We start from the raw sequence: 20,853 nt of genomic DNA, 5'->3' as shown, positions 1-20,853 counted from the left end.
GCTTGACATGGGTAAGAAAATGACATTAAAGAATAAGATCCATGAACTTGCATTTTTGGATATCACTTCAATGTGTCCCCCTCCATAGAAAGTAAAAACAAAGGGTCCATTGAAGTCTATGAAATCTACTAAATGTGCACCTTTAATGTGGGAGCGAGTTGATGAAATGAACATGATGATTGATACTTCGAGAACTCCAAGTGTGGCTCGCAAAGATGTTAGTAACAAAAAACAAACAAAAAACACCTTATATGGACCCTATTGCAACAATTCATCATAAAAGTTGTTGATGTGAGACCCAATGAAAAATGCGGTTACAGGACATTTACAACTTTACTAAGTTAGGGTGAGGAATCATGGGATCCAGTTCGATAAGACTTGATTTGGGAACTTCAAATATGGAATTGTCAATATATTGAGTTGTTTGGTATACAATACAAACTGATTTAATTATTAGATTCTTTGTATGTCTAGCCCGACCCAGTAACATTCATTGACAAGTGGATGAACATCCTAACATGAGTTATATCATTGCTAGTCGGTATAATGTTATCTTGGTTTCCTTATCTATGCTCCAAAATTGGATTTTTATGATAATATGGATGTTTTTGAAGGATGGTTGTCCCCTGTCTCCTATTGCACCACAATGGAGTACATACTACACTCGTGAAACTCGTTCATGGCAGAGATCGACCATACCTGTAACTCAGAAGAATTCAACTCATTGATGTTCCATTCAACTGTAGGATATCAATATGTAGTCGACATCACTCAGGATTAATTATTTTAGTTAACTCATCTTGTATTAAGTATTGTTATGTGTATTCATTTGACACTCGGTGTGTCAATATGTTTCATTTGACACTTGTTTCAGTTAACTCTTCTAGCTAATGTTTTTATTTAGTTAGTGTGAAATACAAAGTTTGCTAATTGTTGTTAGTCATGCATATTGTGTTGCAAATCATTTGATGAGGTCTTTAACAAGTGAATTATGATAGACAAAGAATATAACAATGGAAACACACTTTCATTGTGCAGCTAAACAACAAAATATGTTTCCGTTTTGTAAAGTGCATTAGAAAAAAAATATAAGGCAAAATTGCATTTTTGGTTTCCTAGTTTATCTCCAATTTCGGATTTGGTCCCCCAGTAATTTAATTCATAAATTTGGTTATCCTATTTTCTAAAATCGTGCAATGTTAGTCCCCCAAGCCACAATTTGACATTGACCGTTAACAAGTGATGTTGACTGTCACGTGTCACGTTCTTATTGGATGATGACTGGGCACGCGCCTTCTTCTGCACATGGAAGTACTCATGAATTTTATCCCAGACTTGATGCGAGTGAATCGAGCCAATGACTCGAGAGAGAACTGATTTCGACAATGTTGATTGAAGCCATGTGAGGAGCGTTTGGTCTTGGACTTCCCAAGCCTCATACGCGGGATTCACTTTGTTCGCAACGCGATCTTCATCAGTGAGATATCGTTGAGGAATTGAAGGGTTAACAACAAATCGCTAAAGTTTGTCTACCTCGAATCCTTCCCCTTTCGCGCCTCAATCTTTTCCTAACTTAATAGCTGAGAAACTTGATGACTCTAATTATCTACACTGGAAACAACAAATTGAACTTGTCATCAAATCGCACAAACTTCAACGATTTGCCATTAACCCTTCAATTCCTCAGCGATATCTCATTGATGAAGATCGCGTTGCGAACAAAGTGAATCCCGCGTATGAGGCTTGGGAAGTCCAAGACCAAATGCTCCTCACATGGCTTCAATCAACATTGTCGAAATCGGTTCTCTCTCGAGTCATTGGCTCGATTCACTCGTATCAAGTCTGGGATAAAATTCATAAGTACTTCCATATGCAGACGAAGGCGCGTGCCCGCCAACTTTGCACTAACCTTCGCTCCACCTCCCTTGACGGCAAGACGATGCGTGAGTTCTTATCGCAGATCAAGAAAATTGTTGACAAACTCACAGGCGTTGACAATCCGGTACCTCATGAAGAACACGTCGATGCCATTCTTGAAGGCCTACCACATGATTATGCACCAGTGATCTCTGTTATTGAAAGCAAGTTCGAGACTCCTCCTGTTGTTGAAGTTGAGGCTCTCCTTCTTGCACATGAATCTCGAGCCAACAGATTTCATAAACAATCATTTTCTCCCTCTATCAATTACACTAAAGGGTATGTGCTCCCTAACTCAAATGATACTAGCACTCACAATAATTCTAGTGGTGGATATGGCCACAACGGTGGAGGTCGTGGCAACAATGGTGGTCGTCGTGGCATCGGTAATGGGAAGGGTCGTGGAGTACGTTTTGCGAACTTCCAATGCCAAATTTGCTTGACATATGGTCACACTGCCAACATTTGTTTTTACATGGCTGATTCAAATTATCATCCTCATTAGTCTCTTGTGCTCTATGATCCCCAGACTCTACAACCTATGCAAATTAATCCTTCTCAATCCAACAACAGAACTTCCAACACTTGGGTGAATCCCAATTTGAAAAACTCCAATCAGGATATTAATGTCACCTTAGCTACTCCTAGTGCCATGCTTGTCAATGTCTCTTCTACAGGTGCTGCCCATTCTGCATGGATCCCTGACTCAGATGCATCATTTCATGTCACCGATGAGCCTTAGAACATCCATAAGCTAGGTCACTTTGAGGGTCCAAACCAAATTTTCATTGGAAACTGTCAAGGTTTGCATATTAATGGTTCTGGTTCTTCTTCCTTTTTGTCTCCTATTAACTCACATGTTTGTTTTAGACTAAACAACTTACTTCATGTCCCATCTATTACCAAAAATTTGTTAAGTGTGAGCAAATTTGCCAAGGACAATTATGTTTTCTTTGAGTTTCACCCTCATCATTGTCTTGTCAAATCTCAGGGGACACATGAAACTTTGCTTCAAGGTGTTGTTGGTGTTGATGCCCTGTATTCCTTTCCCAACCTAAAGCTTCAAGAGTCATCTATGTTGTTGTCCTCTGCAGCTAAATCACCTTCAAGTTCTGCTGATTTGTCATCTAGATCTAGGGTTGTTTTTAATTCTAGTGATGTAAATAAAGTTTCAAATGTTTCTTTGACCCCTAGTTCTCACACTTTGTGGCACACTAGGCTTGGTCATCCTAATGCTCATGTTCTTAAACTTGTCCTTAATCATTGTAATATTGCTCCATTCAATAAAAATGTCTCTGAGTTTTGTTCTTCTTGTTGTGTAGGAAAGTCACATAAACTTCCTTCATCTGTTTTTTGAGACTGTTTACTCTACTCCCTTGGAATTAATTTTTATTGATTTGTAGGGACCCTCTCATATTACCTCCCACTCTGGTTATGCTTACTATGTTTCCTTTATTGATGCTTATTCTAAATTTACATGGATATATCCTTTGAAATCAAAATCTGAGACGCTTTTTGTTTTTCAACAATTCAAGACTATGGTGGAACTTCAACTAAACCACAAAATAAAAAATGTCCAATTTGATTGGGGGGAGAATACAAACCTTTCACTACTTTTTTGTCTAATCATGGCATCACTCATAGATTGATTTGCCCCCACACACACCATCAAAATGGTGTGGTTGAAAGAAAGCATAGACACATTGTTGAACTTGGTCTTACACTCCTTCATCATCCTTTTTTGCCTCTTGCTTTTTAGGACTTTGCTTTCACTACTGCAGTATATCTAATTAATAGACTACCTACTACATCTTTAAATTTTAACATCCCTTTCATAGTCCTGTTTAACATATCACCAGACTACAAATTTCTAAGAACTTTTGGATGTGCTTGTTTCCCTTTCTTGAGACCTTACAATACTCACAAACTTGATTTCAAATCATAATAATGTGTATTTCTAGGCTATTCGTCTTCCCACAAAGGCTATAAATGTTTATATGCTTCCAGCAAGATTTACATTTCCAAAGATATCATTTTTAATGAAATGTGATATCCATATTGTGATCTTTTCAAGCAAAGTCCTACTCAGGCTACCTCTTTCTCTCAATATTTTCACTTAATCCTAACTTGTCTCCACCTTGTCATAACTCCCCTTTGAACTCTCCAACCCCTACACATAAGCTTTCTATTTCCTCTCCCATCTCTGTTGATGTCCCCTCATAGCAACCTAGTTTGTCCTCAAATAACAGTCTCCATAATAATGAAACCAGTCCTACATTTGTGTCACAGCCTAAATTTGATTCCTCATCCCCTAGTGAATCCCTTGAACATGGTGAACTTGTTTCTAGAACTACCAATGCTCATCCTATGCAAACCAGGTCTAAATCAGGGATATATACTCCTCGAATTCATCATTCATTATTTTTGGCTCATAGTGAACCAAAAGGTGTTAAACAGGCTCTCACTGATCCAAATTGGCTTTCTGCCATGCAACTTGAATATGCTGCCTTACTAAAGAATCACACCTGGGATTTAGTTCCCTTGCCCTCTAATAGAAGGGCAGTAGGGTGTGAATGGGTTTTTCGGATCAAAGAAAATGCGGATGGGTCCATCAACAAGTACAAAGCTCGGTTAGTGGCCAAGGGCATTCACCAAGTCCATGGTTTTGACTTTCATGAGACGTTTTCTCCTGTTGTTAAACCTATCACTATTAGGCTTATCATTACTCTTACCCTTACTAATAATTGGGAGTTATTTTAGTTGGATGTGAATAATGCTTTCCTCAATGGCCTTTTAGATGAAACAGTTTACATGGTGCAACCTCCAGGATTTGAAGTTGAAGACAAATCCCTTGTTTGCAAGCTTAACAAGGCCCTTTATAGGCTGAAACAAGCACCAAGGCAGTGGTTTGACCGACTAAAAATTACTTTGATTCAGTTTGGGTTTCAAGCTAGCAAGTGTGATCCATCCTTGTTCATATATAAGCGTCAAGCTCACACTATTTTTCTTCTAGTATATGTGGATGATATTATCTTCACCGACAGCTCATCTTCTCTCATCCAACAGATTACAACTCAACTTCATTTTGCATTCTCTCTTAAACAGCTAGGTCAATTGGACTATTTCTTGGGTATTGAGATCAAGTATCTACTTGATAGGTCTCTTCTCATGACTCAAAGCAAGTACATTAGAGACCTCCTTCACAGGACTCACATGGCTGAAGCTCATTCTATTTCTTCTCCTATGACCTCTTCTTGCAAACTGTCTAAAACTGGTGGTGATTTATTTCAGGATCCTACTCTCTACAGATCTGTAGTTGGTGCTTTGCAGTATGCTACTCTAACAAGACCAAAAATTGCCTTTGCTGTTAATAAAGTTTGCCAATTCATGGAAAATCCCTTAGACACTCATTGGGGGGCAGTCAAGAGAATCCTAAGGTATCTTAAGGGCACCCTCTCCCATGGTCTTCTCATGAAACCTGCTGCTGTTGGGAAACCTTTATCAATTACAGCCATGTGCGATGCTGATTGGACTCCTGATGTTGATGACAGAAGGTCAACCTTTGGCTCTGCTATTTTCTTAGGTCCTAATTTGATCTCTTGGTGGTCAAGAAAACAACAAGTTACAGCCAGATCCAATACTGAGGCTGAATATCGCAGTATAGCTCAAACCTCAGCTGAGTTAACTTGGGTTCAAGCTCTGTTACAGGAACTCCAAGTTCCTTCTCTACTCCTATACTGCTCTATGACAATTAGAGTGCAGTAGCTATTGCTCACAATCCTGTTTTTCATAGTAAAACTAAGCATACGGAGATTGATGTCTTCTTTGTCAGAGAAAAGGCCATGTCCAAACAGCTTCTCATTTATCATATTCCAGCCTTGGATCAATGGACTGATATACTAACCAAGCCTCTCTCCTCAGCTAGATTTGAGTTGCTAAGAAGCAAACTCAATGTGCAGCATTTCTCTAGCAACCCTCCACCTTGAGTTTGAGGGGGGGGGGGGGGGGGGGTATTAGGATACATTATAAAAAATATTTGTTTTTCATTTTTCATTCTGTTTTTTCTTTTCATTCTATTACAACAGCAGAATATTCTTTTGCTTTCAGCCTTTGCCAGCTGTATTGATGAGGGCAGCTACTATAAATGCTCCCTTTTGTATTCAGTTTATATCAAGGTGGAAAATATGAAATACACCATTCAGATTTTTTAACCTTTCTCTCTAAGAAATTCAAACAAATAACTCAAGGAAAAAACATTGAATTACTTTACGGGAAGACATACCAAGCCTATTGCTTTTTACTCTGCTAAGGAATATTAATTTATCTAAATCTCTTAACAAATCCAGAATTTTGAATCAGTATCAGCAAAATATAGAAAACAACATGCATATGCACGTCAGTATGGCTGCCACAACATAATAGCTAGAAGCTTGCAAGAATGCGTGAAAATACCCACAATAGAAGCCATAAATTGAAATACATTGAGGTGTGAGATTTCAGATTTGCGTGCCATTAAACCACATTTCTAATTATGAATGCATCTAGTGGCACCTGCAGTACCGTTCCCTTGATTTAGGTTCATCCATATGATGAGGGAGTCAGAGAACCAAACCATGTTTGACAATTCAATCAGCTTCACCTTGGTGCATTTGCTATGTTTTCTTTCATTCTTGTGGTTGTCTGGCAATCTGGCATAACTAACTACGAGAAAATACATGAAAAGGCCAGACAACCTTCTTCTCCCTAGATAAAGTGCATACATTACATGAATTAGTTATGCAGCATTGAAAATAATTAAATAACAATCATAATTAATTAACTTTCAAGCTATTAAACTCTAATGTAAATATTTATTTATATATTAAATGCCATATAACTAATACTTAACGAAATTAAACAGTTAGTTTTTAGGGATTGAGTTATAAAATTTTAAATATTCATAGAGCTTTTGGTTCACGTTGATTTTCCTGTGCCAGTGGTGCCAGATCCTGCACGATGACAAGAGGATGTGCTGCTGCGGCCATTACAAATGAGTGTGAGGAAGAACTCTCTACCTAGGGCTTAATATAGATAGAAAGCCACAAAAAGAGAAATTGCAGCCTTGATATTACATTACCCTTCTGCTCGTCGAGCTGTTACTTGGTCCCTCTATCGATGACATTGTCAGCAAATTGCATATTAAACAGCTAAACTAAGACCACAGTGCTAAACCCACACAAAACCAGGAACTAAAAACTATATGCTTCTTCAGCAGCAAACTCTGAAAAGAACATATGGCTGATGCAGTTTCTGGGTCAGTTGTTTTCTTATGATTTGATCTCAACGTATAAACAGCTCAATATGCTTGTTGTTGTTGTTTCAACTTGCTTTTCCTTCGTTTGATTTAAACCATCTTAAGAATGGTATTATTCTTTTTACTTAAAAGACATTTTCAATTATTTATAGGAGGACAGGGTAAGAAATTCTCAAAGTTTTGTTTAGTTGCTGGTATGAGTAACTATTTAAAGACTTCTAAACATAGTTTTCTTGCTTCAGAGACAGGAAATCCTTCAAGACACAGAGGATTGGAAGGGACATACCTGGGATGAAACAAAGCACGGCCCAATTCCATTTGTTTAATGAGACTTAGACATTGAGTCTCACAATTCAATTTGTTGAATGAATCCGTTATATGCTCAGCTGCTGATTAGACTGACCCCAAATCCTTTCAACACCCGCTGCAGTGGTTTATAAGTTTCATAATAGAAGATTCGTACCCCCATTGAAACCTCAATTCTAAGCCTTGTTTGATTTTTGGCTCTGCTATTTAGGAAGTGAGAACATCTTTGGTCATACATCACACACACATGATTTGATTCAATTGTTGAATCCAAATAACCTATGTGCATTCTGACACTGTCCTTTTTACGTTCACCCTCACCATCATTTACAGTGATGTTAACATAAAATCTTTCAATCAGTGCTGTGTCCCGGTACTTATCAAGGACGAAGCAGAAAATGAAGCTGAGCAGGGGGGAATATGGTGCAGAAGAGAGATCAATATTTATATAATCCTTGGTTGTCTTGTACTCCATCCACTCTGGAACACTGCTTCCTGGATATAGGTATACAGCTTGATAAGAATGATGATTATCACCATAATCGTAATCATTGTAATTTTCAACATGATCGTGATTTGGTGTAGATAGGTGCTGGTTTGCAAATTTCATCACATTGATTTGCGCAGTCAACCCAATAGCCTCTAGAGAATGTTCATCCAACTTCAAGCAATTCAAGAACAGAACCCGTGTCCTGTTTTCCTTTAATTGTTCAACAGCAGTTGAAGGGAACAATACAGTCTTCAATGATGTGCAGTATATGGCATATAAAGTTTTAACGAAACAGGGAAGCTCTGGCAGAGTCTGAAGTGATGTGCATTTTCGGACATATAGAGTTTCAAGGAGCGGGGGAAGCTTGGGTAGTGTCTGAAGTGATTTGCATTCTTTGACATTTAGAGTTTTAAGGGAAAGGGGTAGCTCTGCTAGAGTCTGAAGTGATTTGCAATCTTTGACATTTAGAGTTTTAAGGAAAGGGGGAAGCTCTTGTAGAGTCCGAAGTGAAGTGCAAAAATAGACATCTAGAGTTTCAAGGAACATGGGAAGCTCTGCTATTGTTTGAAGCTTCCTGCAACGACTTACCTCTAGATGTAGCAGTTGTGTAAGATTGTTGATAGATGCAGGTAATCTCTCAATGGCACTTCCTTTTAGATGTAGCGATTTAAGCTTGCTTTGACATCCAAAGGTTGAGGGAAGTGCTTTGACCTTTGTAAATCGTAATCCCAATTCTTTCATATTCTCTGAAATCAGAGAGAATTCTGTAAGATTCTTGCAATAATCAAGGTTGAGATAACAGAGGCTGCATAAGTGACAATCACTTGCAAGTCTGGTGAGGGACCGGCAATTCCAAAGGTCTAATTTCTCAAGTTTGGGCAGAGAGAAAATAGACGGATGCACACTACTCAACATAGAACAACCCCCCAGAAGCAGTACTTCAAGATTTCTGGCTTTTGATAAATCTGGCAGCTCCTTTAACATCTGGGACCAACCGAGGTCAAGTTGTTTTAAATTCACCAAATTCTGTTATAAAATGAAACAAAATGAAGGCATCACACAAGCTAAATTAGTTAATAGAAAATTATAACAGCCAGACACATATATTTACCTTAACTCCATGCCAAAGTTTTTCAATTCTGCCCCCTGGCATATTCAATATAACAAGTTTCTCGGGAGAAAAATTCTCTGGCAACAATTTTAGAGGGTAATAGTACCAACAAAGAAATTTTAGTTCAGTTGCCAAAAATTGAAGTCCTTCAGCAAGAATATCATGTTGATCGAAGCAATCGAAATTATATCTATATTCCCCAGAAGTTTCCAAAAACTGTAGTCTTCTCATCTTTGCAAATATGTGACGGCATAACTTATGCTTCTTAAATGTTGGCAAGTGAATTCGTATGCTTCTAATGGCCTCAGTACACTGCATCAATGTAGAAGCAAAATATTAATCATCAAAAGCCAAATTTCTTGCAAAAAACAAATTCTAACGTGATTCAAAAATTGTTATATGTAGCTGGTATTTAACCTTGTCATTTTCCAATGCTTCATAAATGTCATCATTTGGATCCCACAACCAACTACGACTTTCAGGGTCTTCGCGACGAACAATCTCCCAGGCCATTTCTTGTAAACAATCATGCATAGATATACAATTATCCTCGGAGATAGTTATAAGAGCTTTATCTTTCAACCTTTCCAACCCAACAACCACTGAATTATCACTTTCACCATCTTTCAATAAAGATTTTACATTGCTCACGTTTACTATTATATGTGATCTAAGAAAGAAACATGCTAGATCTAGAAAAAGTTGTTGCTCTTTACGATCTAGATCATCATAACTCAGCTTCATTGCATCATAAACAGTGGTAGGAGGCATCCTTCTAAGCTTGTCTAGCTCACTTTCCCATATTTCCTTTTTTCTCCCTCGCAGAAGATGAGCTAGAACTTTAAGAACTAATGGAATGCCTCGGGCATAATCAACAACCTTTTCTGATAGTGTACTATACTCCCTTTGATCATCACTTTGGTTAAAGGTATTCAAGTTGAAAAATTCCAGTGCTTTATCATGATTGAATTCTCTAAGCCGGTAAATCTCATCAACTTTGTTGGCTTTAAGTACCTGCTCATCTCTAGTTGTGACAATTATTCTACTCCCTGAGCCAAAATTGTCAAGAGTTCCTAGTAATTTTTCAAGGTGATCTAAATCATTTACATCATCAAGAATAAGAAGAACCTTCATACAACTAATTCTTCTGACAATATCTTCAGGCAACGAATACAGAGTGTCAATTTTTACATCATATCCTAATAGTTCAGAAAATATTTTTTCCTTCAAAGAAATCAATCCATGCCTGTTTGATTGTTCTCTTTCATTGGCTAAAAAATAACAGCCTTCGAATCCAGACCGTAATTTATTAAGTACTTTTTCTGCGAGGGTTGACTTCCCGATACCGCCCATACCCCAAATTCCAATAAGACGGGTTTTTTTTGGCTCTTTGCTTATCAATAATTCTACATTTGCAATTTCTTCATCAATTCCCACAATTCCTTTTGAATTAACTGATGGTTTCGCCAACTTGTTTAGCACAACATTGACAATTTCTTGAATCAGCTCAGCATCATTTCTATATGACACACACAAAGAGAGGGAGAAAGTTTGTGTTAAAATCAATGTTATTAACTCAATTAATTTGGAAGTTTGTTGGGGGAAGGGGGTTCAACATGCATGATGAAAAATTTCCTACATTTTTTCCTTTCTTCTTGGTGGGGATTCCTTAAAAGATCAAGTACTAAATAATAAATTAAGGCCAGGGGTTTTGCAAGATGTGTCAAGAAATCTTTTAAAAACAATTGTCATTTAGAAATTGAAACATATTTAAATGCATTACTTGGTTTTAATTTAACCACTAAATTCAATGGACCAACAAATCATGCTTGGTCCCGTCAGAATTTCAGGACACCGGAATTGACTAAAATTATACATGCAGAAGTATTAATTAATAAATATATTCTGCTGAAAACAATTTAAAACCAAATATTACTTTACTTTGTAATTTAACCAGCATCATTTCTATATGACACACACAAAGAGAGGGAGAAAGTTTGTGTTAAAATCAATGTTATTAACTAAATTAATTTGGAAGTTTGTTGGGGGAAGGGGGTTCAGCATGCATGATGAAAAATTTCCTACATTTTTTCCTTTCTTCTTGGTGGGGATTCCTTAAAAGATCAAGTACTAAAAAATAAATTAAGGCCAGGGGTTTTGCAAGATGTATCAAGAAATCTTTTAAAAACAATTGTCATTTAGAAATTGAAACATATTTAAATGCACTACTTGGTTTTAATTTAACCACTAAATTCAATGGACCAACAAATCATGCTTGGTCCCGTCAGAATTTCAGGACACCGGAATTGACTAAAATTATACATGCAGAAGTATTAATTAATAAATATATTCTGCTGAAAACAATTTAAAACCAAATATTATTTTACTTTGTAATTTAACCAACTACGTTACGATAATATGCATATAAACCAGATATAACAGCTAGAAAATACTGAATATCAATGGAGAAAAAAGAGCTTACTGAAATCTTGATGATTCAACTCCAGATAAATCAGCGGATATGTTCAACGCATCTTTCCAGATTTGCACCTTGGTCTTGTATTTTCTTCCACGCTGAGCAAATATATTTTCGTAACTCCCCAACTGATGTCGTACATTTTTGGGTTGTACGTGGTAGAAAATAGGTATTACAATTCGTCCATATTTCTCTCTGCATTCGAGTATTTTCACAAGTTCTTCTAAACACCAACGCGAAGAAGCATAGTCTTGTGAGAATATGATCAATGAAATGGATGATACTTCAATTGCTACGGCAAGTGATGGCCATATTTCATCTCCCTTTTTAAGATTTGTCTCATCTACAAAGACATTTATTTTCTTCCTTAGAAAAGTGTCAGTCAAATGGCTAAGAAACCCGTCACGGATGTCCTTGCCCCTGAAGCTAACAAAAACATCATACTTTGTTTCAGGAGAGTTGTTGTCTGACATTGGTTTTCCCTCTAAACCCCTTTAGTTATCGAATTAATCAAGTGACAAGGAAAACAACGCACAAAGAAATAAACAATAATAGACAATGAAATACAATATATTTGATTTCTAAAATATGTCAGAGACAAAGTATGGTGTTAGGTTGGAACAAGTGCAGACTGGATCTTTCTTTGTCTCTACACACCTGAAGTCGAAAGAAAAAGAAAGTTAGAAATGAAGTGGGAAAATCATCTAGTTTAAAAAACAGAAACTGGATATCTACAAGTTCAAATTGAGGAAGGAGGGAGGATGTCATATGACAAATACCTGAATCCCAGATTAGCAAGCTTGCAAATTAAGCCTCTCAGTTCCTCTTTTCTTTCTTTTCTTCCTTTTCTTTGGCAAAATACAAATAAACTACGGAGATGACAATAAAGCCGTGATTGGCATCCAATATTATATAGCTTTTCTTCGTTTTCTTTAGAAAAAGACAAATAAAGGAAGGAGAGATGACAACAAAGCGGTGATTGGCCTCCAAAATTATATTGCTAAGTGATACTTTGGTTGCTAAATTCTAAGTCAATTCTTGCTCATTTCTATTGGAGCATTATCTTGACTACCGTGAGGTTTAAGAAGCAATTTCGTTGAAAGTACCACAAATTTACAATGACGATGAAAAACCAATTTCGCTGAAACTGCTCCAACTTGTACACACATGCCAACGCGGCATGACTTAGGTGTAAGGACCTATAAAGCACGGACACAACAGCTGAAGGATGTGTCGAGGTGTCCAACACATTTGCAATGTCCACTTTTTAAAAGAAAAAAAAATTGACACAGTGGTAATGCAGCCCAGACACAGGCTGGACATACATCTTTTTATTAAATTAATATTTGCGAGTTATTTTTTTGGATTTGTTTTTGACTATGATTTCTCTTGTATTTTTTTGTGAATCTTTTAAAGAACCTTAGCAAGTTTTTTAATTTCCTATATTTGTTTTGTAAAGAGATTTGTTCTTGTGGATTTTTTTTTTGGAAGGCAAAGATAATATATTAATATAAAACAGTTGATAATCAAATCACAAGTAGTGAGATGAAAACAGCTAAAATACACCAATAAAAGAGGTCGATACTGTTACAAATCGAACTCCTTATAGAAAGTATTACAACCAAAGTATTGCTGCAGGAAAGCTAAAATCACACATGACGCAAATAGCCTTTCAGTACAAAACCCCTCACCCAAGGACCATAGCCCAGCAAATTATTTCCCAACTGGAAACCAATCACGATGAGGCTTGAAGGCACGACATCAGATTCGATGTCATTCAAAAAACTAATAATGTGAATGAGTAGCCTTGGCATGAATCCAGGACCAGGATCTAAAACCACATCATCCGTCACGGTTGTCCCTTTGAAGATTACTTCATTCCTAGGGAGCCAAAGAGACCAAATTGTAGCCATCCATACTGCTTATGGAATATGATGACTCTTGTAGTGTAGTACCCTTTTCGTGAGGCTTATTTCCTATGAATTTATGAGGGCGGTAATTAATTATAATATTTTGTTCCGTCAAAAAATGAACTAATATCATGATATATTTGATGATACGTAAGTCAACTAATAATGTGATTAATTATTTAAGAGATTTGATATCTAATTCTGATTCGTGTGAAAAATAATGAGTTTAATAACTAGATGAAAGATGCCTAAGTTTAATAAATAGAGACTAGATCTCTTTTATGCATGACTGTTATACATCCAATTGTCTTTAACAAATATATTTTATCAGTTTATTGGTATTTTAAATTCATATAAATTATGTCATTCTTGATAAATAATTTATCTTACATTTGATGTCAGATTTAATTTTATATGATTTAGGACCTGATTGTTAATTATTGTATGTTCTTTTGATTTTAATAATGGATACATTCGTGAGCTAAACTAGGTCAAGTTTCGATCTGTGTTTTTGTTCAATTTATCAATTGCTATCATTGTGCACTTTCGCCCATGGGTGTGATCATTATAATAATATTTCATGTTACTATTATGCACATTAATCTATTTATAATAAATAAATCTTAGATGCGAAATCATATATTATCACATCAGTTTATTTATCCGTGTCAATAAGAAATTTAATCCTGTATTGTACCTCTACTCGACTAAAAGTTCTATAAAACCATCCCTTCCACCAAAGTCGGAAGGTGAAGTTGGCGATTGTCTTAGGCCCCATAAAGTGCAGTGAAGTTATTATATACTAATTCAATATGACAATCATTAATTTACCTCAAGTAACAAAGACATTATTTTGTTTAATGAAATAAATGTCAAGATTTTAAAGTGTGCAAGTAGAATTACAAATTTAAATAATTATCGTATAATTGGCCAATAGTCATTCCCGTTTTGCACAATTCTAAAGTTCAAGGTTATCCAATGGTGATTTGTTTTTTTTTTTTTGGAAAAAAGACAATTGTGAGGAGGAGAGTGTTTCAGCACAAAAAGAGAGTTTTATGCAGATATGAGTAAAAAAAGTTTTTCCTTCCCACACCTAAGTATTTGTTAAACTCATTTTTTTCACTAACCATCACAAAACTATTTCTTTTGGGATCTAAACTCACCAAAAACTTACTAAACACATACGAATAATAGTAAAACACCATCACATCAATCATTAATTAATTATATATAGACACTCAAATATAAATTTAATTACTTTTACAATTCAATTAAATCATTTAAACAACCAATTAAGAAAATACAATGACCCTACATGTTGTCCCTTCATTTTGACCTTTTTGCTTTTATTTTCTCTCTTCTCTTTCACTTTACAAAGTACAGATTGCTTACATAGTTATAATTAAAAATACATTTAAGTATGTTTTTATTCTTAATAAATATTTAATTTTTATATTTGATCTTTAATAAATTTTTGTTTTGTGTTGAGTTTCTTATAAAATAATAATTTTATTTTTTGTTCTTGATATTTTTTTCTCATAAATTAACGAATTTTATTTTAGTTCCTATGAATTTTGTTTTAGTCCCGATTAATTAAAATGAAAAAAATTTATCAAAGAACCAATACAAAGTTCACTAATTTATCACGATTAAAGAAAAGTGTCAAAAATCAAAAATAAAATTGTCGTTTTATTAGGGATTTAACACAAAACCAAAATTTATTAGGAAGAAAATACAAAAATCAAATATTTATTAAGGATAAAAATATATTTAAGCCTTAAAAATATATAAATATTTAAAATATTTAATTATAATTTAGACAATTATATTATTATGATAATTATAATAGTAATGTTATATATATATATATATATATATATATATATATATATATATATATATATATAATGTTATTACAATAATATATAACACATGATATAATAGTTTAAAACCAAAAATAGATTGAAAAAGTAGGCGGAGAAAAATAATAATAATAATAATTTGCAGTTTTCATTTGATTAAAACATATTTACATAAATTAAAACTTATAAAAAATTGAAAACATGTTAAATATTCATCAGTAGTATTATTTAAAAATAAGAAATTGTAGTTATAAATTAACAACACTGGGTGCAAGTGTATGATAGTGATTCCTCTAAAAACGGAGCACCGACTTCTCTAATGACAACCTATATTTGGATCACCATTTCAATACTCCTAAAATTACTTTTAATCCAAAAGTAACAAAAGAACACCCTCCTCCTAACGTATTTTAGCTCTCCCAAATGGTTATACAAAAAAGCTAGAAGCATCGATTGGGAACCTATTAGTGGAACAAAACGTAGTATTTGGTACGTTTAGCTTATTTACAACATTTTATCCAATTTTCGTTTTCAGCACAGAAAACAGAAATTGAGAATGAATACAATTATAACCTATTTTCAATTTTTTTTTAAAAAAACAATTATAAAACAGTAGAAACAGATTTTATAAAAAAGCTTACCTAACATAACAAGTTTGTTTATTTTTTTTAAATTTTAGAAAACAGAAAACTGTTTTTAAAAACATTAAACAAACACGCCCTTACTCTTCACAAGCTTATTATCTTTCAAAACTCCTTCTTTCTTACCGTCACTTTTTGTATGTTCTCTCCAATCTGTCTCTCTTTTTTCTCTAGTTGCTTGTTTCACGGGCCAAGGACCTTCTTTATTTTCTTTCCACACGTTTCCACTTGATTTTCTCTTTTCTTTTATTCTTTATGCTATGGCCTTGTCTCTTTTCTTTTTAATTGAGTTTTCCATCCTCTCAATAATTTATTGAAGCTAAATTGTTTCTCAGTTCTCAAGAATCTTATTTATTTAATTTAAAAAGTGGACTTGAATACAAAAAGTTGACCTGTTGCAAGTGAAAAAGGATCAAGTCTTCAGTTCAGGACAACAAAACAAGGTCATTCTCTTATCCATCAACACAATGGCGTGGCCAAAACTCATCAAATTTGCTTATCAAAGGTTCATCACAAGAAAATTTCATGACACTGCCAACAGAATGAGCTCAAATTGGAGACATCTTATGAAGAAAGAGTTACAAAGTGGAAACAGTGCAAAACGAGAAGAAAGTCATCTCCACCACCCTCACCCTGTTTGCATATACAGGGTTCCATCAAACATGCGCCAGGTCGAACCGAAAGCCTACAGACCCAACAACATCTCGATCGGTCCTTGTCACCACGGAGCACCGCATTTAGAAAACATGGTAGATCTCAAGAAAAGGTTTTATCGCCGCCTCTTTGATCCGACCAACGATGAAAATGGAGCCAAACTAGATGAGGCTTTTAAGTTCCTTGAGGAGCAAGAATCCGAGGTACGAGGATGTTACATGGAGGACATCAAATTGAGCAGCGATGAGTTTCTACAAATGATGTTAGTCGATTCCTCTTTCGTCGTTCAGCTCTTGAGGGATCTATCCGCGTTCAAATTCGGACACATCCCTCATCTCAGCAGCACATGGATGCTTCCCATTATTCGGCGTGAGATGATCATGCTTGAAAACCAGCTTCCTATGTTTTTATTGAGCAAGCTGTTCGAGCTGACTAGTACTGATGATCCTCCCTCGAGTCTCAAAGAGCTCGCTCTTCGGTTCTTTTACCCTTTGTTACAAGTAGATTCAAACAACTTTCCAGAATGTGAGAAAGTTGAGGAGCTAAGAGGGCTTCACTTTCTCGATCTTCTTAGGTCAAGCATTAGGCCGAAACTAGGAGAAAACCTGAGAAAACCTCAACATCACATGATTCGCTCTGTAACAGAACTTATGGAGGCTGGTGTGAAGATCAAAGCAGATGAGAGTAAACAATTGCTTGACATAAGCTTTGGGAAAAAGTACGGTTTTCTAATGAGGGAACTCACTATTCCTCCTTTGTACATCAATGATCACAGAGGAACCGTGTTTCGTAACATAGTCGCGTTCGAGAATTGTCACAAGGATTGCAACCCGGATGTAACAACCTACTTGTTCTTCTTCAATGGACTAATTAACTCTTCTGATGACGTCTCTCTTCTTCACTACAAAGGGGTGCTTAACCATTCTCTCGGCAACGACAACACCGTGTCTGAATTGATCAACAACATTACCAAAGAAATCGTTCGCGACAAAAATGAGTCCTACTTGTACAAAGTGGTGAATAAAGCGAATTCGTACTTTGGTTCCTTCTATGCGAGAAAAAGAGCTTCTTTGGTGCATCATTATTTAACTAGCTGGGTGGTGGGGGTTTCGACTATTGGCGCGTTGTTGGCACTTTACTTCACTTTCATTCAGACTGTGTGTGGATTTGCAGATGCGTTGAAGGCCTTGGAAAATAAAAACTTTGGATCTCTCTTTGTTGATGCGTTTTGTATCCCAGTTCGCGGTACTCCTACAACTAACAGTGAAAGTGAAAATAGTACAAGCGAAGATGCTACAACAATATCAGAAAGGTAAACAAAATTCTAATTGCAGAGAACTCTGCAGTGAAATTCGAGATTTGTACGAGGAAGTTTGTCGTGTTGCTGAATAAGATAGTTTGCTAGTTGCTTGAATTAATATTTTTGGTATCAGTAATGGATGGAAGTTCATCCAGTGGTTCTTTTGGGTTGAAAATGTACTTCACCGATGAGATACAAAAGAAAATAACATAGGGAAAGAAGCTTGATAATTTCATCTGTTTTTTCAGACTAGGGTTTCTACACATCTTGTTCCCTTCTTTATTTCTCTAATTTTTTTTATTGCATTGTTGGTCACATTTTTGTATTTTTCTCTTTATAAATACCTTGCTAAATAACTAATAAGTATCATTTTCCTAATAGTTATAGTACTATTTAATATGGTGATTTATTTTGTTTTATTTTTGTGCAACTAGATCAGGAAGCAGACAAATAAAATATTGTTAATTTAAATTTTATAAACAATGTTAAAATATAAATATTCATATAAATAACACCCACTTGCAAAGCATATCCATGCAATTCTTGTTAGTAGACCTATCAACATGTCAGAAGTTTGCATTTTTTAAAACACAAGCTTCGAAATAATACCCCGTGTCATGCGTAGATGTGATCATTTTCCCAAAGAACCCAGCTTTAGAATTATTTTGATACAATGTGCTAACAGCAACTACATGCCCGGTTTACTCTAAACTGGTATATATTAATAGATTAGAATTCGTTAAAATACTCCTATAAAAGTAGGGAATAAAATTTTGACATCCTTTAAAAGAAATGAAATTCTCATAGTGAACAGTCACACACAGAAAATGATACACAAATAATTACAGTGGTCTTTGTAGAGTACATAAATAAATCTCGAAGATATGAATTGGAACAGCCTTTAGATAAGAATAAGAAAAGGGTGCTTCATGCTAAAATCACAATACACAAGTCACGAAGATCCATGAAGTGATCGATATCCTAAACTAAAATCATGTTTTACGATCAGTCTCGAACACTGCTGAGAAAGTGTCACGAAATGGCAGAACCTAGAACTTTGTTAAGATATCACTGAACTTTTCACTCTCCAACGACTTCAAAGCATCAGCAAATCCAAAAATAGTCTGAATGAAAGTGAAGTAAAGGGCCAAGAGGGCCCCAAGGGTTGAAATACCAACAATCCAGTTCCTCTAATATAAGGAATTTATTTATTTTTATTTAAAGGAAATATTTTGAAAATAAAAAAAATGTATATCTATGTCTTTATAAATACAAAAGGATAACAATTAACTTCGGATTCTTAATTATTAAATAGTGGCAACGTCTCACATTAGCATATATTTCCTTCGTTTTGTTTTAGTTGTCGGAAATTTTGAAGAATTTTTGTTCTTTTTAACTGTCGGCAATATCGACATTCTAATTAACAGTAATATGGACATTCAATTTTGTAATATATTTTCTCTTAAATAATTAAAGTGCAATTATATATATATATATATATATATATATATATATATATATATATATATATATATATATATATATATATGTCAAATCTTAGCCGTCTGTTTATTTTTTAATTATATCTAACGGTTCTAAAATGATAGACCACAGAGATGCACCACTTCATAAGTTATAAAATTATAGTGGTACATCTCTGCTTATGTGGGCTCGTTTTCGTCACCCTAACTAAAGCACAAATAATATAACGAAGGACGAATCCCAAGAATGTGATGATAACCAGCTACACGGGATTGAATTATCTCGCTAAGAAATTTAATAAGTTTTGCTAAGCTATCAAGGACACAATTTGTCACTTTTGATTGTCTTTTCACGTTCTCATACGCGGTAAGTTCCTAATGATATTTATATCGAAATGTGGATATATAAAATAAAATAAAATTATCTGTCAGGATTGTTGGGAGAATTAGGTCATGGTTATTTTTTTAATATCTTTATATAAGCTATGGATGATCAATTCTAATATATATACATATATCCTTGACAATGACCATTTTACAAAAGACTTACTAATATAAATAAATAAAAAGAAATTTTTATGGAGTTCGCAGTACAATATTCAGCCGCCTAGAAAAATAGCTTAGAGAGAAAAAAAGACTTACTAGAAAAGAAGTGTATTCTTTTTTATGTCAGTGCAATTTTTCTAGCAGTACAATATTCAGTGCAATTTTTCTATCTATTAATAGATAGAATGAGAGGGATAAACAGATAGATCAAAGAGAGAAGAAGTGTATTCTTCTTTATGTCAGTCGCCTCCCTATGTTAGTACATAGAGTTGTTAGAAAGTCTTTGTTGGTGAAAAAGTTAATTACATCACTGTGTCAAATATTATTCGCGTTGGGAATCCCATACTTCTATTTAAGTTACAATGGTGATTTGATTATTGTGTCGGTCTTGCATCTTATGCTGATGTTGCATTTGTTGTTGGTTTTTTTTTTTTTTTATCATGAGTTGGTCTTTCTTCTGTCTAGCCCGGGCTAGAGACAAGAAAGGCTGAAAAATTGCTGTCATAAAAAATTTCTTGTATCTAGCATAAAACTTAATTACCATGAAAAGGCTGAAAATTGCAAAGAAAACAAAAAAAAAATATTTATAGTTTAGCTTGTAAAAATAATTTATAAATATGAAAACAAATTATAAAAAAAGAAAAAATCAAATGAATTTTACCCTTCATAATTAGCTTAATCGGACTTTTTCTGAAATGATTTGGTTATAAAAAAAATTAAAAATTAAACATCTTTTTTTACAGAAAAAAATTAAACATCTGCAAAATAAAAATAATAAAATAAAAAATAAGAAAGAAGCAAAATAAAAGAGAAAAAAAATAGTAGCCCACAATTAGTTTTTAGAAAGGACCATGCGACTTAAAATT

At 34.7% G+C, this 20,853-nt stretch overlaps 2 protein-coding genes across 2 annotated transcripts; one reads left to right on the top strand and one right to left on the bottom strand.

Moving 5' to 3' along the window:
- Window positions 1-6,232: 6,232 nt before the first annotated feature.
- LOC114388259 (disease resistance-like protein DSC1) lies at window positions 6,233-12,603 on the bottom strand. The gene is made up of 6 exons (XM_028348664.1): window positions 12,373-12,603; window positions 11,600-12,250; window positions 9,535-10,636; window positions 9,118-9,429; window positions 7,497-9,032; window positions 6,233-6,660 (listed from the first exon to the last, which is right to left on the bottom strand). Exons 2-5 carry the CDS (start codon window positions 12,064-12,066, stop codon window positions 7,593-7,595), a joined length of 3,321 nt encoding a protein of 1,106 aa, XP_028204465.1. The 5' UTR covers window positions 12,067-12,250; window positions 12,373-12,603; the 3' UTR covers window positions 6,233-6,660; window positions 7,497-7,592.
- Window positions 12,604-16,373: 3,770 nt separating this feature from the next.
- LOC114387292 (UPF0481 protein At3g47200-like) lies at window positions 16,374-18,285 on the top strand. The gene has a single exon (XM_028347448.1). It carries the CDS (start codon window positions 16,474-16,476, stop codon window positions 17,974-17,976), a length of 1,503 nt encoding a protein of 500 aa, XP_028203249.1. The 5' UTR covers window positions 16,374-16,473; the 3' UTR covers window positions 17,977-18,285.
- The last annotated feature ends 2,568 nt before the right edge of the window (window positions 18,286-20,853 follow it).

Source organism: Glycine soja, chromosome 15, assembly GCF_004193775.1.
Source record: "Glycine soja cultivar W05 chromosome 15, ASM419377v2, whole genome shotgun sequence".
Classification (NCBI taxonomy): domain Eukaryota; kingdom Viridiplantae; phylum Streptophyta; class Magnoliopsida; order Fabales; family Fabaceae; genus Glycine; species Glycine soja.
Note: the sequence above shows the minus strand (reverse complement) of the source record. Positions and strands in the feature narration are given on the sequence as shown.

Excerpts from the sequence above, each read along its gene's own strand:
- LOC114388259 (XM_028348664.1), bottom strand. The coding sequence starts at position 12,066 with ATGTCAGACAACAACTCTCCTGAAACAAAGTATGATGTTTTTGTTAGC. Across the intron at positions 10,637-11,599 it reads GTTGAATCATCAAGATTTCA|AAATGATGCTGAGCTGATTC; the intron begins GTAAGCTCTTTT and ends TGTGTCATATAG. Across the intron at positions 9,033-9,117 it reads AACTTTGGCATGGAGTTAAG|AATTTGGTGAATTTAAAACA; the intron begins GTAAATATATGT and ends ATTTTATAACAG.
- LOC114387292 (XM_028347448.1), top strand. The coding sequence starts at position 16,474 with ATGGCGTGGCCAAAACTCATCAAATTTGCTTATCAAAGGTTCATCACA.